General features: G+C 53.1%; 7 protein-coding genes across 7 annotated transcripts; 3 read left to right on the top strand and 4 right to left on the bottom strand.

Moving 5' to 3' along the window:
* Positions 1-1,154: 1,154 nt before the first annotated feature.
* Positions 1,155-2,406, bottom strand: SEPMUDRAFT_151740 (uncharacterized protein). The gene has a single exon (XM_016907011.1). It carries the CDS (start codon positions 2,274-2,276, stop codon positions 1,776-1,778), a length of 501 nt encoding a protein of 166 aa, XP_016756938.1. The 5' UTR covers positions 2,277-2,406; the 3' UTR covers positions 1,155-1,775.
* An 86-nt stretch (positions 2,407-2,492) lies between these two features.
* On the bottom strand, positions 2,493-5,841 carry SEPMUDRAFT_128417 (uncharacterized protein). The gene has a single exon (XM_016902213.1). It carries the CDS (start codon positions 3,536-3,538, stop codon positions 3,245-3,247), a length of 294 nt encoding a protein of 97 aa, XP_016756937.1. The 5' UTR covers positions 3,539-5,841; the 3' UTR covers positions 2,493-3,244.
* Positions 5,842-7,204: 1,363 nt separating this feature from the next.
* On the top strand, positions 7,205-8,479 carry SEPMUDRAFT_136167 (uncharacterized protein; the record flags this gene model as incomplete). The annotated part of the gene is made up of 1 exon (XM_016902758.1): positions 7,205-8,479. The coding sequence occupies one exon, from the start codon at positions 7,205-7,207 to the stop codon at positions 8,477-8,479; it is 1,275 nt and encodes a 424-aa protein (XP_016756936.1).
* Positions 8,480-9,183: 704 nt separating this feature from the next.
* Positions 9,184-13,014, bottom strand: SEPMUDRAFT_151738 (uncharacterized protein). The gene has a single exon (XM_016907010.1). The coding sequence runs from the start codon at positions 12,994-12,996 to the stop codon at positions 9,304-9,306; it is 3,693 nt and encodes a 1,230-aa protein (XP_016756935.1). The 5' UTR covers positions 12,997-13,014; the 3' UTR covers positions 9,184-9,303.
* A 440-nt stretch (positions 13,015-13,454) lies between these two features.
* On the bottom strand, positions 13,455-15,377 carry SEPMUDRAFT_72990 (uncharacterized protein). The gene is made up of 2 exons (XM_016910009.1): positions 15,030-15,377; positions 13,455-14,965 (listed from the first exon to the last, which is right to left on the bottom strand). The coding sequence occupies exons 1-2, from the start codon at positions 15,369-15,371 to the stop codon at positions 14,807-14,809; spliced, it is 501 nt and encodes a 166-aa protein (XP_016756933.1). The 5' UTR covers positions 15,372-15,377; the 3' UTR covers positions 13,455-14,806.
* SEPMUDRAFT_120710 (uncharacterized protein) lies at positions 13,686-14,537 on the top strand (the record flags this gene model as incomplete). Its single annotated transcript, XM_016901631.1, has 3 exons — positions 13,686-13,794; positions 13,919-14,090; positions 14,153-14,537. 3 exons carry the CDS (start codon positions 13,686-13,688, stop codon positions 14,535-14,537), a joined length of 666 nt encoding a protein of 221 aa, XP_016756934.1.
* Positions 15,378-18,693: 3,316 nt separating the features above from the next.
* SEPMUDRAFT_53252 (uncharacterized protein) lies at positions 18,694-18,969 on the top strand (the record flags this gene model as incomplete). The annotated part of the gene is made up of 1 exon (XM_016909259.1): positions 18,694-18,969. The coding sequence occupies one exon, from the start codon at positions 18,694-18,696 to the stop codon at positions 18,967-18,969; it is 276 nt and encodes a 91-aa protein (XP_016756932.1).
* Positions 18,970-19,030: the final 61 nt, after the last annotated feature.

Genomic DNA, 19,030 nt, shown 5'->3' with positions numbered 1-19,030 from the left:
CCCCCCCCGCCCTCCGAAAAGACCGAGCAACAATCTTCGCCATGAAGACAACATGTCCCAAACACCTCATCATGAATTCTCTCTCTCAAGCATCAAATGAATAAGGCACAGACGCGACGACAAAATCACCAAATCCGCCTCCTACCAGAATCCGCGAGCTGCTAGTCATTCAGTCAGTCAGTCAGTTCGTCCAAACAACGAACAACGAACGAACGACTATCGCAGTTTCAAAGCCAGCCTTTGCTTGGTTGCTTAAGTTTCAGTCGGGAAAGAAAAGAAGGAGAAGAAGAAGTGGTAGAGGTAGAATTTGGATATGGAGATGGAGATTGAAGAACATATGTATCTTTATATACGTATCTATTTGGATTTTTTGGGGAGCGGGTGAGTTAGGGAAGTCAAGGGAAGAAGTGAGGGAGTGATGAATTGAAGTAAGTAAGGTAAGGTAAAATAAGTAAGGTCAGTAGGTAAGTGACTACGCACAAGCACGAAGCACAAGCACAAGCACGAAGCACAAGCACAAGTAGTATATGCACGAGCACAAGAGCACGAGCCTATCTACCCAAAAAAAACCCCCCTCCAAACTGTCCCGTCTTTCCGTCTTTCGTAATTCAATTTTCACATTTGTTTGCCCCTTTTATTCCTTTTTTTTTTCATTTTTTTGCCTATATACTAGGTATACTAGTCAAATAACCTAAGTAGTACTACGTACTTACATATTTAGTTGCCTAATTAGTTAGTTCCGCTTTGAGAAAGACTTTACTTTGTACTACGTAGAAGCTTTTCTCTTTTTCACTGAGGTACATGTAGGTATATGTAGATATATGTGTGTGTGTGTACATATATGAATGTCTCTCTATTTGGAGAAGGATAGGAAAGGGAGAGGGAGAGGGAGAAGAGATAGGGAGGAAGTAGAATACGATAAGAGAGAGAGAAGGAAGTGAAAGGTAGAAGGAGAGAGAACAAGAAAAAGTAGAACAAAAACAATAGTAAGGTAGTAGCAGTAACAGTAGCACTCCTAGCTTTGTTGAAGTTGAAGCTAAAGCTAGACCTACTTGTTCAGTTTTGTTGGGAAGAACGAATATAGTATAGCAACGCCTAGCAAAAACAAGGTAAGTTATGCCGCGACGATAGTAACAGCAAGAGTCGCGCGAGGCTATTCAATCGGGTAATCTAACTAGTTAGGTAAGGTAGTTAGATAGATAGTTGAGTTAGGTTAGTTAGTCAATAGGGATCCACTATTCTTTCATGTGGAAGAATCTAGTGGAAAGTCCTACCTACTACACTGCATTGTGCTATACCCAGACTGCTTTCTTGGTTACACCAACTCGTTCCATTTCGACGTGAGAAGCTCTGTTCTTTTCTGACCGAGAAGATATGTTGGCTGATCGTACCTTGCCTTGGCTCCTGACAGCGGAGGGAGATTGAATGGATCGTAATGTCGAATCTCCGGCGTAGGGCGCATCTGCTCAGCAGCGGCGGCATTTTACAAAAGAGGAAGATGACGACGCCAATGTCGATGTCGATGATGTCGATGATGTCGATGACGCTGATGACAATGTCTCATCGAAATAGAGTGATTGTGCGTTTGTGTACATGTATGTAGTAGGCGTAGGGCCGCGATCGCATTGCTTGTGTGAGGGCAAACCCGCCTCCCCCCCTGGTCGACATCGCGTGGTTGTTGGACCGCGGGACGGAGATGAGCCTATTTGTCGTTCGTTCCTCGCGTCTTACCAGTAGCTACCTCGGACATCGGTCGGGGCGCTGGTCATCACTCCCTAAGTACAGGTAGTGTTATCACTGCAGCCAGTCGAACGTACAAGCACATTCTCAACATAGCAAAGGCCGAGTTCTGCAACAACAAGAGAAACAGTAACGTCGAGAGCGTGGGAGGTACATTGGCCTAGCGCTCTGCTGTTCGAGTCCATCCCAGGGATCGAAGGGTGTGATCTGCGGCAGTGCTTTTGCTCTTTGGGGACCTGTAGCCGAAAACAGCCAGATAGCGCATTCACATGCCTGTGGAGATTGCATCGGGGCGGGTACTGGGAAGCTCGGATGGTCGGATGCCAAGAGTCGCCTGCATTGCCAGTAGTGACCCTAGTTGGCCCTACGTTGAAGCGCCGTCCTTGGGTGTACGCTAAGAACAATGTGGTGATGTTCAAGCACTGCTTCGTCTGCCGGCGTGCAACCCAACATCTCACGAGAGAAAACAAAAAGCGCGCTACGTGTATCGGGATTCGGCCCCCTCCAGCCTTAGCACGCATAGTCATGCTGCTCATGCATACGAAGTTGTGCAGCGGACATTATTAGATGCGTTGACTCTGGTAGCGACGTGCATCTACCGAGTATCAAGGATCCCCCCCATGGAATTCCACCCTCCAACCTCTGACCTACTACTTTGATATATCGTGTCCACTGGGCATACGGTAATAGATCAGGTAAGATTCGGGCACAGGCCCAGCTCGTCCACTTGCAGACTCGCTTCCCGTACCTTCGATAACGAGCTAGGGCACGTTTTATCTACAGGAGATGGTCCCCGTATCGATGCTTGTGGACTGAGAAGTGCTCAACCCGAAGAAATGCTGAATGTAGCGTGGATAGATACTGTGTATCTCGAGTGCGGATTGGCTCGTCCAGGCCTAGACTCCGGCTTCAGCACCGCACAGAAAGTGGGCCGTGGCGCTACTCTGTCTTGCGTGGCATGCAACAATTGCGCTATTGCGCAAGTCCAGATAGACGGCATGGAATGCAAGTGAAAGAATCGTTTGGCGGAGGCGGCCGGATGCGTAGTACCGAACGATATGTGAGCCGAGGATCGGACACAGGCGTGCCTATTAGCAATAGTTCTAGTGCATGCCAAGAAGTCAACCATAGAATCGCCTGTGTTGCAGCAAGCAGCGTGTGGATCGCTGGAGGTGGTAGAGATCACGGCAGGCGCTCCGATGGCGAGTCAATCGAGCGGCCATACTGTACGTACACTGACATCGACCTCTAGCGAGTACATGTATCTTTCTTTGGTGGTCATGTAAACGACGTCCAGGTCATGATCAAGCACTGATGGCCAAGTCAACCGCTCTGGCCCGCGCCGCCCATTGCTTGTATCGACTCCTTGAAACGGGCGGAAGGGAGGGAGGGAGGGGGATCCCAGGCCACTGATAGCGGGAGCGATCCGTGAGAGAACCTTAGGAAAATGAGTAACACTACCTGACCACAGCAGCCGCATGGTATTTTCTGCGCCTCGGTGTATTCAAGCGGCGGTATCCCGGGTGCTGACAAGGAGCTGTGAGTCTATAGGAGAGGCATTGGCCAGTCTCGCTGGTTGTATTCCAGTCGCTTGGCGGAACGCTAAATGGTAATCTTCGGCGATGGTGCGTTCGTTACATCGACTCCTGGCCATCGCATGCAGGCGGGCCGCACACTGAGCATACAACAGGGTCATTGCAGCAGCAAGGACGACTCCAATGTCTGCCGCGTTACTGCTCGCCCATGTCTCGGATATGACGAAGACCCAGGGTCGACGCGGTATCAAAGAGTAGCTCATGGTTGGAGACATACACCTCCTCCGAGGATATGACCGGTGTCCTATGAGATCCCCAGGATGCGAGGGCGATCGCGGTGATGTGTGAGGCCGCGGCAGAAATCCTACTCCACACACCCAGATGGCCGTCTACCACCACCACCACAGCCTGTGGACCTTTCCATCCCGTAGTCTCAGTGTCATGTAGTAGTGTGTAGTAGAGCGACCTCTGCTGGCAGGCACTTCGTACCTCGCACTCTGTGGGTCTGGAGCTATACTTGAAGCACGTGGTAGCCAAATCAGGGGCATCCCGCAACCCATATCACACAGACGGCTCCAAGACCGCTCTGCACCAGAATGCAAGGTGGTGGGTTACACGTATATGGCGTAAAGCGTGCAACGCCTGCAGCATACCTAGGTGCCGTAGGGATGCCCCGTTGCTGTGGACTGACGTTGGGACACTGCGTGAGCCAAGGACGGCCAACACTTGGTGTGACGACACAGCCTGGTTTACAGGTAATCCTATGCTCGAGTTATGGATTCCCTCTGACGACTCCCCGCGCATCGACGACCCCGCTCCAGAGTGAGAGCGGCGTACTAGTCGTCTAGTATGTGATGCTTGATGCGGATGAGCATGGGTCGGAGTGCGCCCGAGCGCCCTGATGTTGCGAGTTACGGGATCCATCTATCTGATTCATGGCAGATTCCACATTGGACCTAGCTGCGTACCTTCGCCTTAGCTACATTGTCCGCTTTTGGCTTCCAAGCCAAGAAATCCAGCGACAACAACATCATCAACAACAACTGAGTAGCGCAGTGGCTGCAGAAGGCGGACGCTACTGTCGATCGTGGGTGTGGCCTGAAAGTGCCAAGGAGAGCCAAACAGTCTCGGGATCATCGTGGCTCAGACGGCCATGGTGATCGAACGGTACAGCTCATTTGCAGTATGTCCCTCGTCTGCAACGTGGCAGAGATGCTCTCAAAGAGTTCAATGCCACGTGAAGCCCGACCCTCTCGTTCTCTCCTGAATGCAGTCATGATGCGAAAAGGGCGTTCTCGGCACCCATGGTATCCGAGCTATGCCATCTGATTACGCGACTGAGGGAGGCTAGATGGTCGGCACCCTGCGACGCGCCCAAGTGGAGCCCGCGCATCAAGTGCAGGCCGTGTTATGTGTAGTGTCACTCTTGCGGCATATCATCTCCTTGAACTGTGGGGTGACTCACCAGGGCTTCTCGCGAGTCCGCGATGATGCGTGGCAAAGCAGTACCTAGAACGAACACTAGATGGGAGGCCTGTTCGCCAAGTCCCCAAGTCTCCAACAAGATATCCAAGACAGCTTAAGACAGGCACATGCAGAATGTTATAAGAGAAGTACGTTCTGCCGACTTGTTGCCAAGCTCATAATCTCCAATGTCGTCCAACTCAGGATTCCAGTTCAGAGTGGCTTGCGAAGCTTGTCATCGGTATGGAAGCCGAGAAAGGAGTGGAATGGGATATGTGACATGAGCTGACTGGCACCAGGAGGAAGATTCGCTGCCTCATTCCTCCCGGAGACTGCGCATGCACCACGTGTGCACGCAGTGGCATAGCATGTCTGTTCGCTCCTAGACGCAAACCTGGTCGGCCAAAGCGAGTGAGCTCGGTTCCAGAGTCGACCAGCGAAGGGCAAACCTCTTCGAAGGAAAGAGAGCGACGGAGAAGAGCAGCAGCAGCTTCGCCTCAAGCACAGACAAGTTCAACTTCTGGAAGTCCTCCGGCTCTCGACCACATTGGATACAGTGACGCCGCACTGGAGTTTGACAGCAAGTTGCTCGGCATGGATGCCGATGCCGCAATGGACATGTATTGGAGCACAGCCGGGGCCAGCCTAGAGACTCATGGCAGCAACAGTTGGACCGAAGATGCAACAGATCTTTCCTACATGCAGGCCGACGCATCGAGATTCGGTGGCATGGCAGAGGCGATGCAATATCCGATGCCAGTGGCACCCCCCGAACGCTCGCCATCACTGTTCTCTTTTCCGGCACTGAACGGTGGTGCAGGTATGCTGCAGAATGAGAGCACTCTCCAGACACCCTCCTCGGCGCTGTCGTGTAGTAGTGGAGCAGCAACAGCAACGACGATAGCAGCAGAAGGCGACCTGGCCTTCGACTCTTCGATGCAGCTCTGCAGGGAGCTCCAAGAGTACTGCCATTACGCCAGCCAAAGACCATCGTCCGTCCACCACACCATATTCCACCATCTGCCCCGGTTGTGCACAGCCGCCATGAACGTGCCGCCCACGGCTGGCCATTGTCCCACTGCAGCGTTGGCGCTGGCGGCCATGCTCAAGGTTCTGGAGTTGTGCAGTCTCATTATTGCCAAGCTCCCGGGGAGCCCTGGAGATTCGTCGTCAATGGGTGCCGCGCACCTGCAGGACATGTTTGTGATGAAGATGGTGCTTCGTGTCATCAAGCTGTTCCTCGCAGATAAAGGACACCAGGCCGGGGTGCAGAAGGCGCAAGAACTCGAGGCGACCGTGCTGGCAGAGTACCCCGAGCTCGCTTGGGGAGATGTAGATGTCGATGGTCAAGCCCGTTACGGCGAGCTGCCATATCTTACGTGTGCCACGGCGAGGTGATGGTGAATCAGTGATGGTGAATCGGTGATGTGGTGATGCTTCCACGTTGGTAGGAGTCCCGACTGGTGACAACCGGGGAATTTGGAGGGGGGGAAAGGTGCAATGGGTGCATAATCATGCAGCGCAACGACTAGTCTACTTTGAGATACCCGGGAGTTGGTCATCCGTTATAATGGAACCTTTTGAAATTGTTGCGAATGCGCTCGGAGGCTCCGAACTACCTTTATATACCTAGGTAGGAAGGTATATATTATTGCTACCTCGAGCGCTAGGTAACTACATGTACTACTGCTTTGCTACTCAGACTGCTATGCTATTAGGAGGTACAACTACCTTACTTCTACTACTTCTACTACTATCACTGTTCCCACTGCTGTATGCTGTATGCACGAGTCGGCTGACTTGAATCGTGCACGAGATTCCGGGTCTCGGCACCAACCAATACAACCAGGAATGCTTTAGGAGGTAGGGCTACATGTACTAGGTATCGCAGCCCCAGAAGGGTCAGGCTTCTAGGCATTCGTAAGCCTAAGTGAGGTCGATCATGTCCCTCCGCATCCGACATCCGACAAACAGAACAACACACCTCCCAGGCTCCAGCATTATCATCGCAGGCGTTCGTACGAGCTCGAACCCCGACAGACCTCTACACGGACATGAAGAAGTCGACAAGGCGTTAGAGGAGAGGTCTCAGGTATCCATGCCTCGTATCGTCAACCTCGCATGGATAACAGAGAAAGTGAGATACGCGCAGATTCCGAGACCTCGACATGTATACCCTCCAGGCTCCTAGGAGGTACAAATAGGAGGTAGTACCTCCTAAGTACCCTTAGTACCGATACCTGATCCATGTACCTTATATCGCTTGCGCTTCTCCTTCATAACGTAAGCAGTGCTAGCCGGATTTCGGTGGTACCTAGCCTGCCAGCCTGGTACCTCCTAGGTACATGATACATTATACATGAAGGTTTGCTTACAGGTACTTACAAAGTTCCACCAACATGCTAAACATCATGCATACTACCTGAATAGGCAATCAATCTATTACACAAGGAGGATAGTCCCAAATGTCCCCAAACCTCACCCTCACGACCACCACCAGTCTCGTCTTCCTCTCCCTCTCCCTCTCCCTCCCCCTCTCCCTCCCCTGGCCCTTCCCCCCTCTCCTCCTCCTCTCCCCGACTCCAGCTTTCCTCCTCCGTGTCACCATTGCAATATCTCTCCATCTTCTCGCACTATGGACCCTTTCCATCGCAGCAGCCGCAGATGGTGATAGCAACCAGCCTCTGCAAGCCGAAACTACAGCGTACGAGCAACAGGCACAACAGAAAAACGGCCAAAGGGAGAATTCTCGAAGTCCCATACACGATGTTCGACGACAAATAGGAGCTCTCGCAGGGATCTACACTCTCATTTTGCCTTTATGGAGTCCTCCTTCCTACCACCCTCTTGTGCAAGGAGGCATAAATTGTATATCCTTCTTTTGTGCGTGTAGGGTGTTGGATGTAGCTTTTGTGCGAGCTGGAAGTCCGCCGAGGCTATTGGTCGTCCAAAAGGGAAGGGACGATGCGAACACTCTTCTGGAGCCCTACTCGAAAGGAAATCACGTCGAATACATTTTCCGGCTTCTCACGGAAACTCGTTATGCTTCCTTCGATCATAGTCTCAGGGTGGACGAGTCGAAGCGGCGACAGCTACAACTACAACAACAGACTTCTTCTTCTTCTTCTCACTACTACATCTGGACCTGGCTTCCCCGGCTCACGATCCCTCTCCTAACCTTCATCCACCCCATTCCCGAACTCCAAATCCTCCTTACGCTCGTCCTCATCCACATCGGCCTGGAAACCATGCACACCATCTTCCATCCCTTCTGCCCCAACCCCTTATTCCACCTCCCATTCGCCGCGCCAGGAATCGCAGATTTCTGGGCGATCCACTGGCATCAAGGCGCACAATCCTGGCTCACCTCTCTCGCCTATAAACCCGCCAAACATTTCACGGTGAAACTTCTCGAATCTCAGAAGGATAAGAAGAAGAAGAAAGAAATGGGATCCGCAGTGGGTATTCTATGGACATTCGCGCTCAGCGGCATATGGCATGGATGGAGCGCGGCTCCAATGAGTCACCGTCCGTGGCAAATGGGGATAGGCATGTTTCTGGTGTTTCTGGGTCAGGGCGTGGGATGTCTTGTGGAGCGAAGCATCTGGAAGACTAAAGACCAGGGAGGGTTGGTGAAGAGAATCTTCTGCTGGGCATTTGCGATCGAGTGTGGAGCCATGTTTGCGCGATGGGCAAGTCCGATGTTGAAGGAAGAGCTAGTGTGGATGATGGGTAGGTAGTAGTACGAGATGAACGTACATACGCACAAGGTATGCACCTACCTGCTTGGTACCTGACCTATGATTCCATTCTGTGATTTCAGATCCAGGCGGATACATGTACCTTTCCCAATCGCAACTAAGGTATGTAACTCTCACATACAGGCCCACTATCTTCTCCTCTACAAAACAAACCTAAGACAACTACCGAGGCACTTTGGCAATCCAAATTTCATACAAGCGAGATAGGTAGTACGTCCGTCCGTCTTGCATCTTCCATACCAGGACCTACCTACCTACATTACCTACCTACCTACCTGATCTAAATATTAATTAAAAATCTGCAAAACATGCAGAAATGATACCTTATCTTACCTCCTAGCGAGAGAGAAATGAGAAATGAGAAAAGAAAAACTTAACACCCCACGCCTTGTATTCTTATTCTACAAAACTACTAGGTATAAAAATAATGACCTTCCTGATTGGAAATTTTGAATTTTTCGAATTTCGATCCTTTTCCTCTCCCGATGAGGAGGGCTTTCGCGAATCGCCGCCATGGGAGTGCTTGGCATCGAGGAGGTACTGGTCGTAGAGGAGGAATACAGGTACCTACTGTACATTATGGAAGCAAGAAAGTAGGTACAGGTAGGTACAGTACCTACGTACAGTAGGTACATGTAGTAGTAGAAGTACAAGTAGTAGTAGAAGTACAAGTAGTAGTAGGAGTACAAGTGTCTTTTCATCATTCGTCAAACCCCCAAGTTTTCACTGGGTCCTTTAATACTACTACTACAAAAGTGACCGACTTTCCAAACGCCTCGCTCTGCCCATATGCTCGCTCTCGCTCAGTGCTCTTCAGCAGCGCTGCCCGCGATACTAGCCTCGGCTTCTTGCTTGGAGAGGCGCTCCCTCTCCAGAAGAGCCTTGAGCTCTTCATTTTCAATCCTTCCCTCTTCCAATCTCTTGCGCGCTCCCTGCCTGTCTAGCAGCCTGGCCTCTCTCTCGGCCTTCAGCCTCCTCTCCAACTCCTTGAGTCGGTGTACCCATCGGGTCTCATTTGGCGCAGTCTGCTGCTCAGGGACGACAATCTGCTGTACAGGGTACGGAACCGAGTTCTCCTCGCTATGCCGCTGCATGTAGTGGAGCTGTTCGGCTGCCGAAGAGGACTGGTGTCGAAGGAGCGAGGACAGCGCGTGACGAGCTGGGCTTTTGCCATTGCCAGAAATGCTTCCTGCACTGGAGGCAGCGCGCGCATGGATCGGTTCGCCAGAGAGAGCCTGGTTGTGGGCGTTCAATAGTTGTTGTGCCATCGCACTGGGATGCTGACGATGGAACTTCAACTCGTTCTTGAGAACCTTGAGCTCCGATTTGAGCTTGCTGATCTCCTCGTTGCTCTTGAACGAGAACGACTTTCCTCGACTGGGAATCTCAGGTCGGAAAGCAGCTTCCTGGGCTGCATTCTGTTGCTGATCTTCAAACTGTTGCTGAGCCTCGATCACGGCTCTTTCGAGGGTGTCCATGCGGCGTGCTCGCAGATCCAGGTTCTGTTCGAGAGTCTGGTAATCCCTCCAGAGATCCTTCTCAATGGACCGGATGCGCTGTTTGAAGCCACCAATGAGCGCTTCGATCGTCTTGACCGCGCTGATGATATTCCTGTTAAAGCTCGGCAAGTGCTTGCTGATTGCTTCGACGGACGGGACTTCGCCATCAACCAGGCTGTGATTTTGTGCCCAGTCGGCGCCGCAAAGTGTGGAAAGTCTGTTCCACAATGCGAGCAAAAGGTTGTTGCGCTCGTGGAGTTGCTCGCGATATTGCTGCTCCAAGTGAGACATTCTACGCTTGTCCTGGCTGTAGAGTGTTTCAAGCTCCAGCACCTTGGACTCTTGTTGCGCGATAGTGCGCATGTGTGTTGCTTGTCCTCGCGAAGCCTTCTCGAATGACTCGAGATCGTGCTTGCGTTGGTTTCGCTCCTTTTCGAGCAGGTCCGACAGTCTTCTGCTTTCCAGACTGGTGCTCTCCAGTAGGCCATCACGATGACGAAGGAGTCTATCCTTGTCCGAAATGTCCATCTTTGCTCTGTCAAGCTGGGTGATGGTCGTCTCCAGCTCCCGTTGCAGCTTCTCGATGTCGCCGAGCAAGCTCTGTCGTGTTCCATCACGATCCCCTAGGATGCTGCGTAGGCTCTGTTCGAGCTGATCCAGCTTCTGCTTCTCGCTGGTGGCTTCGACTTCCTTGGCAGATAGTGCTCTTCGCAATCTGCGTACTTCGTCTTTGGATTTGGCGTTCTCCGCGTTGAGATCGTCCAGCACCTTCTGGACGTCTTCCTTGGACTTATTCTCCAGGGTGTCGCGCTGTCGGCGTTCCTCTGCGATGCTCTCCCCTAGCTCGCGCAACTTCTCCTGTTCATCTTGTATGCTTGCATGTGCTGCCTCAAGCGAGCCTTCTAGCTCTCCAATCTTGATCTTGTCACCTTCTTGCTCTTCTCTGAGGAATGTAATCTCAGAATGTAGGCTTTCTTCGGTGATCTCGAGCTTGCGATTCTTCTGATCGAGCTCGTTGCACTTCTGCTCCCATTTCGTGATCTCTTCTTCAGCCTCCGCGATTTGCTGTTCGAGGGTTTCGATCGTACGCATGTTATGCGTTTTGACATCGTCCAAGTCGATAACTCGGGCTGTGATGTCGCGGAGTTCGGCCTGTAGGCCTTGGTAACCATCGGTGGTAGTCTTCAACTTCGACTGTGTCTTGTCGAGGTGATTGTATGCTTCTTCGAGCCTACTCTCCAGCTTCAAGCGCTGCTGTTCGAGGGCAGTGATCTCTTCAATTGCTTCCTCCTTAATGTTCGCAATCTCGGCATCCTTGTCCTCGCCAAACTGTATGAGCTCGTCGCGCTCCTGCTGCAGAGATTTGAGATCCTGCTGATGCTCATCAAGCTCAGTCTCCATCTGCTGGTAGTCGCTTTCCAGGACCTGTATGTAGTTCAAGTATTGGGTGTGTTTGCGCTCGAGCTCTTGATATTTGAGTCTCTGTTCCGCATTGCTATCGCGAAGTTCGCCCTCCTTCTTGTGCCAGTCGTCCCGTTCGGCTTCCGTGACGGCAGTATGGTCACTTGCTCGGGACTGCGATCGCTGATGGGCGCGAGAGATTGATCGGTCGAAGATGCTTTCTCCAGCCAAAGATCTTCCGTCGCCTTTGCGCTGCAGAAGCTTGAGGCTTTCAATCTCCTCTTGCAGGCGTTCACGTTCGCGGTTGCGAGAGGTCAGCATGCTAGTCTGAGCTCCCAAGTTGCGTCGAAGCTCGTCGTTTTCGTGCTTGAGTTGCTCGATCACGTCGCCTTGAACGCTTCTAACGCCGTTGGCAATGTCTTCCTCCGCAGATGAGTCTTCTTCGTCCACTGACTGCATGTGGCTGCGTCTCTTTGGAGTCTTGAGACTGCGATCAGCGACGCGGTTCGGTGCTGGCGATGCCTTCTCCATCTGCAGCTTCGTGAGCTCGTTCCTGAGAGCGCTAATCTCGTCCTCGGCCTGCTCGCGTCGACCCGTCTCGGCGTTGAGCAGATCCTGCCACATGTCTTCCATCTCCTTCATGCCGTTTGCATCCTGGCCACGCTTGCCAGCCATCCCTCGCATGTGTTCTGCCATTTTGCGCTTCTCCAGCTCCTTGTCCATGACTTCTTCTCGCAGAGTTGTGACTTGCTCCTCGAGACGATCATTCTGTTGGTGAAGGTACAAGATCTCTTCGTGCATCTGCGCCTGTAGAGTCGGATTGTCGTCTTCGTCGTCGCGTGCAGTGCTCTTCTGCTGCGATTGCGCTTCTGCCAGTGCCTCGGCCTGTTGCTTGAGTCGCATCTCCATGTCGCGCATCCTCTTTCGCATGGTCGCGTTCTCTTTGCGCTCATTGGCGAGGTCGGTCTGCAGCTGCACGTTGGTGTCGACAAGCTCCTTGATGCCATCCTCGCTGCGATTCTGCAGAGCCTGGCTGAGGAAGTGAATCTTGAGCTTGAGATCAAAATTCTCCTTGGTAAGGGCGTCCATCTTCGCGTTTTGTTCCTTCAGCGTGAGCGTTCTACGTGGTCGCGCATTGAGGTAAGCCTCGCCGTAGCCGCCTGATGAGGCTGGGCGTCTGTCGGGAGAGATGGAGCGTGTGCGGAGGCGGAAGTCGCGCGCGACGGTCTCTGGCACCTGGATGGACTGGACGCGGCGGGTGATGGCGGTGTCGAGGGCGTTGTCCAGGTCTGCCTCGTATGCGCGGTACGCCTTCTGCTCAGGCGACAGGGCCCGAGGGGTCACGGGGGCGGCCATTTCCTCCGCCGTCATCGTATTGGACGAATACGAGCTGTTCATGGTCGACGCGGAGGGGCGCGGCAACAAGAACAGGCTCGACGCATCATCTCCGCTGAGAGACTTGTCGTGGGTCGCGTCTTCATTGCGCTTGCTGGCGCGGCGGACGAGGGGAGAGTCGAGAAAGGTCGACTCGAGGGCGGGAGGCGAGGCAAGAGCGGACAGGCTCTCCTCAAAGGAAGGCTCTTGCTGGCTTGCCATGAAGCCGAAGCCGATGGCATGGAGGTCGTGGGCGGCGGAGAGGGGGAGGAGAGGAGGAGGAGGAGGAGGCAGCAGAGCACATTTGGTCTTCTAGACCAAAAGACCGCGCTTTCCCGATTCGGCAGTCATCTACGGGCGGGAGCGGTTAGCGTTTGATCGTTCATGCACCATGCAGGTGGCCGCTGTGCCTTGCATGCGGGCTGGATGTAGGCGACGGGAGACATACGGTGATCGTGGCTGCCGAAAGTCTGTTGGTGTGATGATATCAAATTTTCTGCAGTCGAAAATTTGAATGTGGGAGTGGTATGTGAGGGAAGGAAAGATGGAGGAAGAGCAAGAGAGGGCAGTCTCTTATACGCGGCTGACAGCTCCATCGATTCCTCAGGCCGATGGGTGGGTGACCAGAACGTCACACATCGTCTCACTCTCCTAGGGACAGCTAAGAAGGTAAGGTATCTACCTATCTCAGCCTCCCGCATGCTCCTTTTGGAGCTCGACAAACCTAATGGCACCCAACGCAGTCATAGATACACAAGGTACTCTGCCAAGTTGTCGCCCGACTAACCCTCCTCAGCTCCTGACTCTCCTTAACCCCCCGACGCTCAGCGAGCCTGCCCAACCATCTCAAGAGATAGGAGTCACTCCCAGCAGCATCACGCACCTGCACACCCCTTGCGGCTGCCATATCCATGAATCGCGATCGCATTCACAACATCCTCCTGCTCCTGCCACTGCCACGTAGACTGTCCACGTCGCTGCCCCCGAGTGACGAAGACAGTTCCATATTGCTCCTCCTTTGTAAGTTGCGTGCTTATCCAATGAACCTTGCGGTGCTATGACTGTGTCACGTCTCCGGATCCATGCGGGTGATTGTAATGCGTCGCGCCCACTACGTCGCCAAAGTCGCTGCACGCATATGTAGCCCGCGAGCGGGTGCAGACATCCTTTGCACAGTCCACAAGATCCACGCATGTCCGCCACTCCATTGGTCGAGGCATTGACATCGCCGTTCGTATGACTGTAGTGCTGGCAGGAGGATGGGCGCAGTGCCGGAGCGATGCACGATCGGAGCTTCGCCAATATTGCACCCCTCAGTGAGCAAGCATGCACTGGTGCTGGTCACCACGAGGAATTCATGCTCATCTTGAACATCGAGCCGCATCGGGCTGCATCGCTCGGGCCATCGATCGTATAATCCGCGGCGCATTCGTGCTAGAAAGCAGAATTTGCGACGCCCAAGCGAGAAAATTCCAAACTTGGCTCCAATGTTCACGAGATTGTTCTCCTGGGTCACTCACGCCGGTGCACCAATGGGCGCCGTCTCGTCTCCGCGCTTGATCAACGACCCATTGACAATTCGATTTGTACGGAATGGTAGCAGAAGAGCAGATGAACCCAGTTCCTTAGACATGCAGGATCAATGCTCGACGGAGATGATCACTACATATTCTGTTCCTGTGCTGCGCCAGTGCCAACTTGAGCGGACTCTGGGCAAGACAGCTCGCGATTGCGAATCGGAGAACCATAGTCGTGCAGTTTGAGATGAATCACTGGTGACAGGTATTCCAGGGCAGTACAGTCGGGGTGCACCGACTGTACCTTCGATGGTAATGGTGCAGGATACGTACAAGGACGCGACCTCAGGTACGGATGGGCTACCGCAGACTCCTTTGACCGCGCTGCCAGACATCCAGATCCACGGACGCGGGAATAGGCCAAGGCTTGAATACACGGCGAGAACAGGTCCTGCCTTACCTAGGTATCCACAGCTCGACGCACTGCGGCGTTTTCGCATGGCAGTCTTCCTCTCTTACTTCTGCCCACCTTTCTCTTTGCCACTTCTTTTCGTATCTTCTTTCACACTTGCCACGTTTCCCTTCTTTTCTGCCTCCTTGTTATACCCACCGATCAAGTCCAACAAATTTTCATCCTCTCCCTCACGAGCCAACGTTTCTTGTCCTTCTAGCGCCTATCATAACGAAAGTCAGCTTGCAACATTCCGCCATTCCCTGCATAAAATAGGCTGTACGTACTGCTTCTCCATCGCCCATGCTCTCCGCATCATAACCCCTACCGAATCTTTTCCTGAATCGCTTCAATCTCCCCGCTTCGTCTTCTTCGATATTCACAAATTTCTGATTTGAAGGATTCCACATAGCAGTATTCTTCGTATCCTTTGCACTGCGATACACGGGCGCGGGACTCGTGGTTCGATGCAAGAAAGTGGAGCCATCGGAGAGTGTGATGAGTTGGGTGAAGGTGTAGGGCCGTTTCGGTCGGCGGAGAAGTGTTGCGTGGCGGACCTGTTGATGGGATATCTGAGTCCGTATGGCGGCGAGGGCGCAGGAGAAGCAGACAGGGCGCGTGGTGAGCATTTTGGCGAGATGGCTGGGGGACAATGTTGTTGAAATGAGGAGCAGAAGGGATGGGAGGTGATGTGAAGTGGTCGAGATGGCGTTGTTTGCGGAGAGGCGGAGGTGAAGTTCTGCCAAGACCAAAGCCGCCTATGATTCTGGTCGAGAAGCTGAAGCCGAAGCTGTTTTAAGGACTTCAGCCTTTGGGGAGCGAGCGATGAACCGAACGAGTCTGGCCTCGCGCCGCTTCTACCGCGCATTCTACGAGTGGACGCTACTCACTGCCCCGGCTGCACTGGGACCGGGCACAGCGGCAGCTCGAGGCCGTGGACATGCACTCCACACGACGAGTCGCCTGGCGGATGGCGAGCCTCGATCCACGATACCTCAGACAGACGGCAGATTGAAGAGCAAGCACGAGAGCGACGATCCAGATCCAGATCCAGATATCACGAGCGCCCGCTCTCGACTTTCGCGACCAAGGGCTGCACCAGGCCGAGAACAAGTGCATCCAGAGGATGCGAGCTCAGCAGACCAGGTGGTGACGCGGTGGAGGGCAGCGCAGGTGCAGAACGCCTCGCAGAAGCCATTTCACAGCCTAGAGCCATGTGAGGCCGTTGTGCGTTTTAGGTCGGACTACGGCCTTATGATTGAATATGCAGCCCCGGCCCCCGACCTGGCGATGATGCAGACAACGATGGGCAATCGACTAACCGAGCTGGGAAAAAGGCACGGCTGCAGTATAGATGTGACGGTGTTGTCCGCGATCGCGAGTGTCGAGGGTGGTGAGGGTGTGCCCGTTGTGTCTGTCCAGGTATCGGGCACTTTTGCTGAGACGGCGGCCGCGTACCTTACGCTGCGCAGTTACAGTTGCGACTCTCCTACGGGTCACGGAGGATCACTTGCGAATGAAGACGGGACGCACCTGCCTGTACTCTCCCTGGAGACTCGCCCGTCAAGCACACTTTCGCCTAACGAGAGTGTGCTGCGCGAGCGGAATGCCATTTCCACGACCATGGAACTGAGTGTTCTGGAGAGGACCTTCATGAAGTTAGTGGCGACATCGAGCATCAGCTCCTTCGCAGCGAAGTACGACGTCAGCATCAAAATTCGCGAGCCGGAGCTGCGACCGCGCGCACCGGGTTCTTCTGAGACATCGATAGCACGCTCGTTCGTCATTTCAGGATCGTACAAAAAATTGAGACGAGCCAAGGACCGTATCGTTGGCCTTCTTTTCAATCAGAATGATGAAATCGGCACAAGTTCGCAAGTGGCGGAGTCGAAACGAGTCGCATCATCGTCTGCAAACAGGCAATCGAATACACGATCAGAATTCATAGGCGATGGGAACAAGGCCCTGCGCCAGGGCGACACATCGAAATGGCGCCCTGATTTTGGCCAACCTGCTAAAGGACATGTAATATGCCACGCACAAATTATTGGCGACAACTCGGAAAAAGTACGGAGCCTGATTGTGGGTCCCAATGGGCGTGGGCTCAACGATCATCGTAGACGTATGGGCGTGGGATATGTCCATATACCTGCCAACGTCGAAGGTGGGCTTGTTACTTCAGGCCTGCCGGCGGAGCTGGCTAAGTTCCGGCCTTTTTTGCAGTGGAAAGTCGACGAGGCCTGCTCAGTCCACAACCTCACTCCGCATAAGCTTGAGTTCGAGACTAGCTCCCTGGATGAGTACTGTGCACGTTCCGCTGACTGTACTTCTGAGGACGTCCGACTCCATGGGCCAAACTCTTCAGAACTTTGGGCTACCATGATTGACGAGCTCCCAACAGGATGGCAAAGTACATCCAATGGCCCGGTCCATATTCATAAGGGCGAGTCCAGAATCACGCTCTCTGGTACTACGGATGCCCGCTCCTACATTACGGCGCGTTTAACGACCAGACTCATGATACTGTTCAAGCAGCGCGGCTACCCAAAGCACAGAATCATTAGGTCACCCGGCGGCCAAGAGGCCAAGGCGCGATTAGTCGAGGACCTCCGCAAAGTTCTGCGCACTTTGACTCATCCAGTCGTTGTAGTCGCATCTACCCAACCTGGACCTAGAATGACCCAGGACCGTGCTCGTGGAGTCACAGTATCGTCCTTCAACACAGTTACACTGCAGCCGCAGCCAATCGTGAGCTTCAATCTGAAGCTACCATCGAGCTCTTGGGATGCTATAAAAAAATCCGGTATATTTCGTGCTAACGTCATTGCTGGAACTTCGCGAGGAGCTGCCATTGCACAGACTTTCACCAAACAGCACGACAAGCCCTACAAAGGTTTCGTAGAGCTCGATGAGATGGGCCTTGCGAACACCATAAAAAAGAATGGACCACCAAAGATTCGTGATCCTCATGGACACGGGATTAATGCCTCTCTAACTATTGAATTGCTACTGGAGAAATGTATCGAAGTGGAAGACCATGTCATTGTCGTAGGAATGGTACGGAGGATCGACGCCATAAATTCTCATTCGCTGGCGCTGAGCTACGCTATGCGGGGCTATCGAGGCGTCGATGGGCCCATTGAGCCTGATTACACTCGTATAATTGGAGAAGAGGAGTTCGATCCTCAAACAAATATCGAGGATGTAGCAGCGCGCGCTACTACGGGTGGAGAAGTCAGGCGTGAGGAGGAAGTTGACTTGTTCGAACAATTCAGTAGACCTAATGACGAAGATGTTGAAGCCCCGCAGCAGGAGACGATTGCAGACTATGGGTCGACCGACGAGCCACGAGAAGCACAGCGACGTCCGGAGCAACAAAAGGAGGATGAAGATGATTCTGACTTCGATAAGCCCGATCACGCCAATAGGAACTCCTCCAGCGACAATCCGAAAGATGCAGCGTATCCAGTGCCGCAGTCATCATCCCGTTCTACTCACACATTGGGTCTCCTTTCCTCGACCTCCAAGAGACCGTACTCGTCTTTCGCGCCGCCTGCGATTGCCTGCTTCGGCGCACCGTCCCACTCTCGTCACTACGCTTCGATGTCAGCCGCACAACCCGTTCCAGTCGACAATCTCTCCCGCGTCCTCGACCCCTCGGCCGCGCAATCGACAGTGTCAGACTACCTTTCCCTCCCGGAGGATCCTCACGACCAACAAGGCCGCTATCGCCCCTTTATCAAGCAACGCAGTGTACGTGGCGCCATGAAGGACAGACGCGACATCGTCCAGCTCCAGGACCTCCTTAAAAAATGCTATCGTCTATCGCGAGACGGCGATGAAATTCCTTTATCTGCGGAAGAAATCTCCAATATCAAACACAATATTGTCGTCCTGGAACGAAAAGTTTGCGTCACACTTGCGATGAATGCCATGTGGCATCTGAAGGTCATGTTAGACAAGGCGAGGTATACGGAGATTTTCTGGAAACAGGTTCCCGTGTTGGAGAATCTGATTGAGCAGGGGATGGCGACGCTGATGGAAGATGCAAAGGACCTGAGAAGAATGGCAGAGGAAGGCCGGATTGCCAAAGAGAGGTATGAATACCTGAGTCAGAGACTCAAGGGCAGGTATGAAGCCATGGAGGTCGAGACGGGGAGATTGAGACAGATTACCGAGGAGGAAGCCGATGGGACTGTCAAGGTCGGGGATGACGAGGAGTGGTAGAGCCAGTTTCTCTGTCTATCGTGGATACATGTACACGCATGTGTGTAATTTTTGCAGCAGA

The sequence above is a fragment of the Sphaerulina musiva genome, assembly GCF_000320565.1.
Source record: "Sphaerulina musiva SO2202 unplaced genomic scaffold SEPMUscaffold_11, whole genome shotgun sequence".
NCBI lineage: Eukaryota > Fungi > Ascomycota > Dothideomycetes > Mycosphaerellales > Mycosphaerellaceae > Sphaerulina > Sphaerulina musiva.
The sequence above is the reverse complement of the archived record's forward strand: the minus strand, read 5'-3'. Positions and strand labels throughout refer to the sequence as shown.

Excerpts from the sequence above, each read along its gene's own strand:
- SEPMUDRAFT_151740 (XM_016907011.1), bottom strand. The coding sequence starts at position 2,276 with ATGAGCAGCATGACTATGCGTGCTAAGGCTGGAGGGGGCCGAATCCCG.
- SEPMUDRAFT_128417 (XM_016902213.1), bottom strand. The coding sequence starts at position 3,538 with ATGAGCTACTCTTTGATACCGCGTCGACCCTGGGTCTTCGTCATATCC.
- SEPMUDRAFT_151738 (XM_016907010.1), bottom strand. The coding sequence starts at position 12,996 with ATGGCAAGCCAGCAAGAGCCTTCCTTTGAGGAGAGCCTGTCCGCTCTT.
- SEPMUDRAFT_72990 (XM_016910009.1), bottom strand. The coding sequence starts at position 15,371 with ATGCTCACCACGCGCCCTGTCTGCTTCTCCTGCGCCCTCGCCGCCATA. Across the intron at positions 14,966-15,029 it reads GCATGGGCGATGGAGAAGCA|GCGCTAGAAGGACAAGAAAC; the intron begins GTACGTACAGCC and ends TCGTTATGATAG.